The sequence below is a fragment of the Solanum verrucosum genome, unplaced genomic scaffold (assembly GCF_900185275.1).
Source record: "Solanum verrucosum unplaced genomic scaffold, falcon-dt-bn FXZP01000434.1, whole genome shotgun sequence".
Lineage (NCBI taxonomy): Eukaryota > Viridiplantae > Streptophyta > Magnoliopsida > Solanales > Solanaceae > Solanum > Solanum verrucosum.
In genome coordinates, this window is record NW_026019848.1 from 19,940 (window position 1) to 29,826 (window position 9,887).

The 9,887-nt window shown below is 32.4% G+C and overlaps 1 protein-coding gene across 1 annotated transcript; it reads left to right on the top strand.

The window, feature by feature from the left end:
* On the top strand, positions 1 to 9,427 carry LOC125817416 (receptor-like protein EIX2). The gene is made up of 3 exons (XM_049496951.1): positions 1 to 160; positions 6,785 to 7,744; positions 7,821 to 9,427. Exons 1-3 carry the CDS (start codon positions 1 to 3, stop codon positions 9,425 to 9,427), a joined length of 2,727 nt encoding a protein of 908 aa, XP_049352908.1.
* Positions 9,428 to 9,887: the final 460 nt, after the last annotated feature.

Sequence of the window (9,887 nt, forward strand, 5' to 3'; positions counted from 1 at the left end):
ATGAAGGACGTGGAATTGGCTGCCACCGCCTCCACCAGTATCCAAAAGATCGAAGTTGAATATCTTAAGGACCAAGCAGAAAAGAAACAGAAGGAAGTTGTGGCCACTAGATCTATACCTGCAGAGGCATCTTTTCCTACTCCGGCCCTTGGGCCTTCAGGTATATCTGATATCATTACCACTCCCTCTGACTCTACAGGTCCCTCTGTTGCTTCATTACCACCCAGATCTACAACTGTTGTTTCCCCCCCGTGAACCGATCACTCAGGCATCCTTGATCTGAATGGGACAGCTTGCCCAAACTGCTAATTGTCGGACTGCCAATATAGAAAGCTCGAATCCAGGCATGATTCAGGTTACCCTCGACAATGCTATGAGACCACTTAGCACTACTATTGATGCTCTAGAGGCCAGGATGTTAGTGTGTGAACATGATCAAGGAGCCACAGAGGATTATGGCTTAAAACCCTTAAATTTAAAATCACATGGCTCTACCTTTGGATTTTTAGTAAAATAGTACAGCATATATTCTAGGTGGATGCAACTCGCAAGCTAGTTTGAGTACCTTTGTCATAAAAAGAATATGTAGGATAAGATAAAGGTTGACAAATAAAAACGATACATTAAAAAGGAAAGCATCCAAGGGTGTGCCCTAATATGGGCAACATAATGAAATGTGAACCATAAATCCACCACTTTTCAAATCTTAGTAAAAGTAAAAAAGTGTTAGGTATTTTCTGTCACGACCCGATTTATCAAGTCATGATGGCACCTACTATAACCCACTAGCAGGTAAGCCAACCCGTAACCCGGAACAACAAGTAATGGGTCTGAGGGTAGAAATTAACCAAGAGTAGGCAAATAATAATAATATAAACAAGCGGAAGCACCCAAAACATATTATACCACGACGTCCGAATTGTGGGGCCCACAATTAGAATCTCGAAATCGAATCCGTGGAAACGTCCCAAATACCTTACTAAACTACTACTCCAAAATTTAGCACAAACAGATGCTTAAAACACCGCAAATCAGCCACAACAATTAAAAGTAGCAGCCCCTAGATCACCAATTTCCAGAAAAACGAGACCCTTTCAACCCAAACAGATTATACCACGACGATCCTTGCGAAAAACTCTACAAGTTAGCCTCAAGAATTACTCAAAACGGACTTACGATGATCAAGATCTCACATTTCAAAATTCAACAACAAAACAATCCGGAAATCACCCTGGCAGTGGCTAAAAATTGATTTCTTACCTCAAATGAAGCCTCCCCTCGCGTTTCTGAGATCACCGCTAGATTCCCCTCGAAATTCTCTTGAAGTTTGCCTTTTGAATCACTTAATTTGGACTCAAAATGAAGGAGCAATCTTAAGTTGAAGTTGAGGAAAAAAAATGGACGAAATTCGTCCTAAATTCTGGAAATTTCCAGATTCCCACTCCTCTGCCACGTCACCGCCGCGTCAAAATTCTACAACCCTTCAAACTTAAATTTCGATATTTCGGACTCGTTCGGAGTTGGAAAAATACAAACCTTATATGGAATCTGATTGGAAATGATATTTCGGACTCAACGGTGAAGGCGGAATTTCCATTTGGAGCTAGCTTCGATGAAAAGTGGGTCCCACACCCAGTATCGTTTTGAGCCAGATTCCACAACTGCTATCTAAAGTCTCGGGAAGTGAACAAAGGGTCGTTCTAGACCAAAATCGATCTTCCGAAGCTAACCTAGCTGTCAGAATTTTCATCTGAGCACGTCTTCCAAGAAGGTCGACCAAAGTCAACTTTTCAAGTTATAAAAATCTCCAAAACAGGGAAACGAGCCTAAAACCCAAACGAACGACCAGGCGACCGAACAGTCAGTGCCAGCAAGTCATAAATGACTTGGGGTCGCTACAGGAATGCTCTATACGAGGGAAAGAATTCTTTAATTTAAAAATGACCTGGAGGGTCATTACATTTTCTAATTTGATCCATCTCAAATTCAATGAATAGAGTTACTCGGTATATTCACCCTGGTGGGAGATAGTATGTACATGATAAAATAGTCGAGTTGCACACATGCTACTAGACATCATCCCAATAAAATGAAGGATTGTAAAAATGTGAAATTACCTAGAAGATAAACCATGTCATATTGAGTAAGATTTTTGCTTGCAAAGAGTTTGATGTGTAGCAGCAGGAAGATTCACATTTGAAGCTAAGGAAACATCTCCATCCCTTCGTCCTGTTTCTACATCATACCATTTTCCTCCAGCCTTTGACATTTTATAATCAAAACCAACACAAATTAGGATGCATGTATATGTCACAAATAATATAATTTAAACGTCTCATCATATTATAGTCACACAAATATTATAGCATATTTTTAAGACCATGAGTTTCAGGAATCTTTAGTTTTTTCTCAACTCCAAGGCCAATCAAATAAGTCATGAAAAAAAAAAACATTACTTTTTAGTTTGACTAGGCATGGAGTTTAAGAAATTAAATGAGACGTTTGAATCAGCCTCACATCATATCGATCAAAGGACTTAATTATAGAACTTAATCAAAGGTCTTTGATCTAGGTTGAGAAGTGAGAAGACCTTAATTATAGGACTTAATCAAAGGACTTAATTATAGTCGTAAAATAGAAAATCTCAAATGATATATGGAAGTAATAATGATGAAATAAAATGTAAAATTTACCAAGACAACAGCATCTCTAGTTGCCATAGAAATAATGTCAGCACAAGAAACTAGGCCTTGACATTCTGCTTCTAAAGCTTCTTTAATAGCATCAATGAGTTCATATCCCCTAACACTTGAATTTGGGACTGCTTTTTTCTCACTGGTGAGTCCATCCAATAGAATTGATGCATCACAACCCTATTCATCATGTACATATAGCAAAAATATTATTCAATGATAATAGAAAATTGTACCACAAATATTTCATAAAGAGCATTCTTTTTTCATAATACCAAAATTTTGTGGAATTGGCTCATGAGCAAAATAAGAAAAGTCAAAAGGAAATTATCATTAAAAAATATTTTATGACAAAATTTATAGGCACAAAAATAGAGAAAAAAAATAAAATTGTCTCTTATCTTTGTGTTCAGACTCAATGTTATCTTTACTTTTTCACGTGGAGCACTAATAATCCTTCATATTTATAGTATTGGTGCAGTTTTGGTCTGCCCTCAAACTTGGCTTTACTTTTTGAGATCGAAAGGCTCGTTATGTAAGATTTCATGTGCAACAGTACAAATAAAGGTAGATTCTTGATTTGATTAGCTACAATGATGTTTGGACTAAAAAAGATATATTGGATTTAGCCACAGACAAATTTTATAGCTAAACAACAAAATTTATCGTTACTCTTACTCAACGATCAATTTATGTTAGCTACAAGTAGGGGTGTACAAAATCGAACCGAAAACTGAACCAAATCGCAAACCGAGTCAAATCGGAAAAAAAACCCTACTAGTGGTTTGGTATTGGAAAAAAAATCCGACTATATTTGGGTTGGTTTGGTTTTAACTAAAAAAAACCAACCCAAGACCAAACCAACCCGACATTATATATGTAATTTTAAAATTTTATTTTATACATAAAAATATTTACTTTGATATAATTTTAAAATATTTCTTATACTATTTCATAGTTTTTATCTTTTAATATATTATTTCAAGTTTAAAACTTAGAATTTGGAATGGTCCAATAAAGATTATAGTTCATAGATGTTGATAATTATAATAAAACTTAAATCAAAATCAAATTAATACTAATGCAAAAAGAAAATCAATTCAACACTAAGAATGACAATATATTGAATATCTGTTCTTTAGTTTTACATTGGTTTAGACAATTAAAATACATAATCTAATTTTAATTTTCCTTAAATATTTAGTAATGTAACTAATACTTATTAGCATGAGTTAGTACTTTTAAATTATGATCATTTTCATTATGACTTTGCAATATTTATTTTATATGATGATTTCATTATTATTTTTTATTGAATATTTTAGTGTCATCAGTACTCATCTCATATTTTGTGTTATTTTCTTAAGAAACACCTTAGATAATTGTATTTTGGATGGACTAAAGAAATATTTGGAGCACAAGTTAATTATATGTTTGTATGCAAACTTTACCGAAAAATCCAAAAATCTGAAAAAATCCAAGGTTTATTAGTTTGGTTTGATTTATAAATTTAAAAATTTGACACAATGGTTTGGTTTGGTATTTGAAAAACCCAAACCAACCCGAGGTTGAAAAAATCTGAATTTTATTAGTTTGGTTTGGTTTATAAATTAAATTTTTTTACACAAATGGTTTGGTTTGATAATTGAAAATCCCGAACCAACCCGGACATGTACACCCCTAGCTACAAGTGAATTAGTGACGAAGTTCGCAGCTAAATTCAGTTTTCTTAATAGAACACTCTTCTTCTCATCTTCCCTCATAGAGTTCTTGTTTCTACTAAATATAGAGGAAGAACACCAAACATTCCATACTCTAAATTGTGGACAAAACTAATGTTAAAAATAGACGAAAGTTTAAGAGGACCAAAAGTGCATCAATATTACAAACAAGAGGGACAATTATATGAGTGTTCCACGTGAAAAAGGAATAAGAATGATCTATTTTTGGGTCTTTTCTCCACAAAAATATCATTATAGGTTTAAAATCATGCATTGAAATATCCTTTCCTTCTTTATTAAATTTCCGTATCAAATTAATTTTCCTTATCGAAAGCCAAAGCTCACTTAAGCTCCATTTGAAAATTTGAATTTCTAAAACTAAAATTATTTATGAAAGCAATCATAAATCTATTCTGCCCAATGAATAGCAGACAAGAGATGGATAGTCTTTTGAGTCATACCACCAAGAGCTCGAAGATCAAGAAAATCTCTACCATCAGACTTTGGATCTGTTTCTTATTTGGAAGTTGCCTACACCCTATTGAAGCTCTCTTGTGATATTGGATTTTCCACATTGCCACCTGTATTGAACCTCTGATTTTATGGAATCAACTCTCTCAATCATATATTAGTTGTCAATATTATTTAAAATACTTATTTAATTTATTTCAAAACAGTTGTCATTTTATAAGGTAATTATTTCCCCTTATTTAATTGTTCTTGAAAATAAATAATATTATTGATTAAATCCTGAGTTCAAATACATGATTATTAGTTGATGATGTTATGATTATTCAGATACCAATAAGAGTAGCTAGCTTTGTTGAGAGATGAGGATAAGATTTAAAATAAATAAATATAATAACTATTATTAACCCTTCTTTTTTTCTTTTCCTTCTAATGTGAAAACGTTAAGAAAAGTCCTCTTTTATCAACTAGACGATTTCATCAATGTGGGCATGGTGGACATGCATGGCCCAAACAGGGACACTTGTTTAATTAGTAGTCATTTGACCATGCAATTTCATCTCATGATATGAAATTATGAGAAGAAATTAATATTTAGACATGTGATTTTACATTGATTTCATCTCATAATTTTATATTATGAGATGAAATCTCAAATTCTCCAAAAATCATGATTTGAGATTTTTCAAATACAAAAATTGACTCTCAAGTATTTGTGTAAAAATCTCACATTTATATCTACTAACCATTTACTTTATATGTAAATAAAATTTATAATTCTTATAGTTACTTTTTAAACCATTTATATCTCATGTAATGATTATTCTCACCAACCTAAAATTTATTATTACTTCAAATCAATTCCTACTATACTATTTATATTCACCAAATTCATTATATTTTATCAAATTTATTTAAAGACTACAACTTATGTTTAATTTTTTTTATTTAATTAAAATTTGATCAATAAATGTTGTTTTGTAGAATAGTTTTGGATAATGTATTATGCGATTTTATAAACTTTTGTTTATTTGATAAAATTGTATAAAGAATTGGGACAATTTTAATAATTTCACAACTTATGAGTTTTTTTTATGTTTATGAGAAAACATACACTATAAATAGTTCAAATTGCATGTCCAAACAAAACTTCTACTTAATCTCATGATTTCAAATCATATTTTCATATCGCATGGCCAAACGGGCCCTTAGTTAAAGAAAACAGAGAACTCTTTAAAATCTTCAACTTTATCAAAGTGGTGGAGCTAGCTTAAGTTTTAGTGGTTCACTTCAGATCGTCGTCTATATTTATTATAATAAATTTATTAAATATTTGATTTTAAATTTAATTATTATATTTTCTTTGTTTTAGTTTAAGCGTGTGTTTTTTTAATTTGTTATAAAAATAGCGTCTTTCTTTATTTTATATTTAGTAAGTTTTTCTATCTCAATGTTTTACATTACAAATTTAAAGACACATTTTTAATCTAAGTTCACAAAACGTTAAGAAAAGTCCTTTTTTCTTCCAATGTAAAAACGTTAAGAAAAGTCCTCTTTTATCAACAAGACAAACTTTATCATTATGGGCATGGTGGACATGATAAAGTTGTAGAGAAGTCTTGTTGACTTAATTGATATATACAAAAAAAAGAACACTTTAAAGTCAAGCAGTCCACATTTACATGCATCATCTTACTAAAACTACACATTAATTTTCAATTATACTATACCATATATGATTAGAATGTGTTATTAATAGCTATATATACGTATAGCAAGAAACTATACTTGCCACACATACTATTCAGTCCAAAATATTACACACCATGAAAGTGTTAGCAATAACACAATGGGTTCTCTTGTTTTTTATTTTGACAAATACCAAGTTTGTTGTTTGTGTAGGGATTTGTAGAGAAAATGAGCAACGAGCGTTGGAGAGCTTGAAGAAAGAAGTAGATGATCCCTTGGATATTCCCTCTTCTTGGGTTGTCGGAAAAGATTGTTGTGAATGGGAAGGAGTTGAACTACACATAAGTTATCTAAGGATCGATAACCTAGAGTGGTTGCCAAGTCTTTTGAGTCTTGAGAACCTGGAAATGTATCATGTGGATCTCCACGAAGCAACTAACTGGCTACAGGTTATTAACATGCTTCCTTCTTTGGTTGATCTAACGTTATCCAATTGTAGTCTTCATAATATAACAAATCTACTTCATCACAATTTTTCTTCACTTGAAACCCTCGATCTTTCTAGTACTAAGTTTAATTCACCTATTCCCAATTGGGTTTTCAACCTTTCCAATCTTGTTTCTCTTAATTTGAGTGATTGTAATTTTACTGGCCCATTTCCTGACTTTCAAGTTAACTTGACTTCTCTCACAACCTTCAAGGCTTTTGAAAACTCTTTCAATTGTCTTTTACCCGAATGGTTGTTTGATATAAGTAATCTAGAACATCTTAACCTCCGTTCTAGTGGTATTAAAGGTGCAATACCAAATAAGGGTGGAAACATAACAACACTTAAATATCTTGATCTTTCTGATAATAACCTTAACTCCACCATACCAAATTGGCTCTATCGATGCAAAGATCTGGAATCACTTTACCTTAGTTACAACCGTCTTGAGGGAGCAGTTTCAAGTCTGATTTCAAATTTGAGCTCAATAACTAATAATGACCTTTCTGGTAATATGCTTACTGGAAAGTTACCAAATGTAATTGGAATTTTAGGGAAATTAGAATTTCTTTCTCTTTCAAAAAATCAATTTGAGGGACAAGTATCTGAATTATTCAAAGGTAGGAGTAATTTCTTTTCAAGGGGATTGGGAAATACTTCTTCTTTGATGGAATTGAGACTAGATGGTAATAAACTCACTGGAACTCTTCCAAAAAGTATTGGCCAACTTTCAATGCTAGAATACTTTTTCATTTGTAACAGAAAGTCATTTCTCTAAATTAACACAATTACAACTCTTCTCTACATCTAGAAATAATCTGACTTTAAAAGTGAATCGGAATTGGATTCCACCGTTTCAAGCCACAAACATTGCATTAGGCGGGTGGAATATAGGCCCTTTGTTTCCAATGTGGCTCCGAACTCAGGAGATGATAATGAATGTTGACATATCATATGGTGGAATACAAGGTGAGGTTCCAACTTGGTTTTGGAACTTATCTTCTCAAATTGTTTTTCTCAATCTTTCTCACAATCAATTTATTGGTGAGGTTCCAATCATCTCAACAGCTTCATGGTTAGTTGGATTGGGAGGTCTTTGGTTAATGTATTTAGGTTCCAACAATTTTAGTGGATCACTACCACGTATTTCAACGAGTATAACTGAGTTAGATCTCTCGAATAATTTGTTTTCAAAAGGTTTATCCAACTTCTTGTGTGAAGCAAAGAATGTATCTTACAATTTGGAGATCTTAAACCTAGGCAGAAACAATTTATCAGAAGAAATTCCTAATTGTTGGATGAATTGGTCAAAGTTGAAAGTTTTAACCTTGAGGGAGAATAATTTGATTGGAGGCATACCAAGATCCATGGAGGCTTTGAATAGTTTGCTATCCTTGGACTTACGAAGAAATAAACTTAACGGTCCGTTTCCTTCATCCTTGAAAAATTGTACGAAACTGCATAAAATAGATTTAGCCGAGAATGAGTTTGTTGGGGGACTACCATCTTGGTTGGGAATGAGGTTTTCAACCTTGATAGTATTTATCCTTCGGTCCAATAAATTCAATGGTGAATTGCCTCAAGAACTTTGTCAACTCAAAGATCTTCAGATCTTAGACCTTGCAAACAATACATTTGTTGGAATCATACCAAGGTGTATTGGCAATTTCAGTGCAATGGTCAAAGGAAAAAAGGAAGTGGGAGATGATGATGAGTTAAATTATTCCTACTTTTTTGGAGTTTTGAGAGAGAGTGCCATAGTGACGAATAAAGGCAACAGGTACCAGTATGACAGCATTTTGGCGTTGTTTACAAGTATGGACATGTCTAGCAATAATCTTTCTGGGGATATTCCTATAAGTTTAACACATCTTGCAGGATTGAGATCATTTAATTTTTCTAAAAATAACCTAACTGGTAGAATTCCAAATGACATTGGTGACATGAAAGTCTTGGAATCTATTGATCTTTCAGAAAATCAATTTTATGGTCAAATCCCACAAAGCTTTTCAAGTTTGTCCACCTTGAGCTACTTGAATCTATCTGATAACAATTTGTCAGGTATGATACCATTGAGCACTCAACTTCAAAGCTTTGATCCCACGAGTTTTCAAGGAAACAAACTCTGCGGGCTTCCACTCTCGCTGAATTGTAGTTCAAATGGTAATATTCCAAATCATGAATATGAAGATGATGAGAGTGACGAAGATGAAGTGGATTGGTTTTACATTTCAATGGCTATAGGATTTGCACTAAGCTTTTGGGGTGTTTGTGGTTCATTGCTTTTCAAGAGATCATGGAGACATGCTTATTTTCGTTTTCTAGACCATGGCTGGGAAATGTTACTTGCAAAGTTACCAATATGTTGAGAGATATGATTTAGGATATTTCTATCATCAAAAGTTAGTGTGTGTTCTTACATTTCTCATGTTAGCAATCATCTTGTTTCATTTTGTATTCAAATTTTTAGACTTTTATGTCTTAATAACTTCCTCAAATGAATGTTTCTTAATACAAATTAGAATAGGGGTATTTAAATATTCATAAAGTTAAAGTGTTAAAACAAAATTTGATTGTCAAGTTTGTGGATAATTTTATGTATTTTTTTCATTGAATACTATTAATTGTTCTATAATAGTTGTCTGTACAAGTATTTTTTTCATAGAATACTTCTTTCAAAATTAAGAAAATTTTATGCAAGTAAGATCTACTTGTTTCAAGAGAAATTCTACTAATTAGCTGTATTATCAATTGAATTTTTTTTAAAAAAAATCAATTATAATAAATTATTAATAACTTTGTATCTCAAAAAAAAATTTAAAAATAGAT

Bases quoted from the DNA above. Each gene is read 5' to 3' on its own strand.
- LOC125817416 (XM_049496951.1), top strand. From the start codon at position 1: ATGAAGGACGTGGAATTGGCTGCCACCGCCTCCACCAGTATCCAAAAG. The intron at 161-6,784 runs GTATATCTGATA...TTGTTTGTGTAG, and splicing joins TCCGGCCCTTGGGCCTTCAG to GGATTTGTAGAGAAAATGAG. The intron at 7,745-7,820 runs GTAATAAACTCA...CATTTGTAACAG, and splicing joins GATGGAATTGAGACTAGATG to AAAGTCATTTCTCTAAATTA.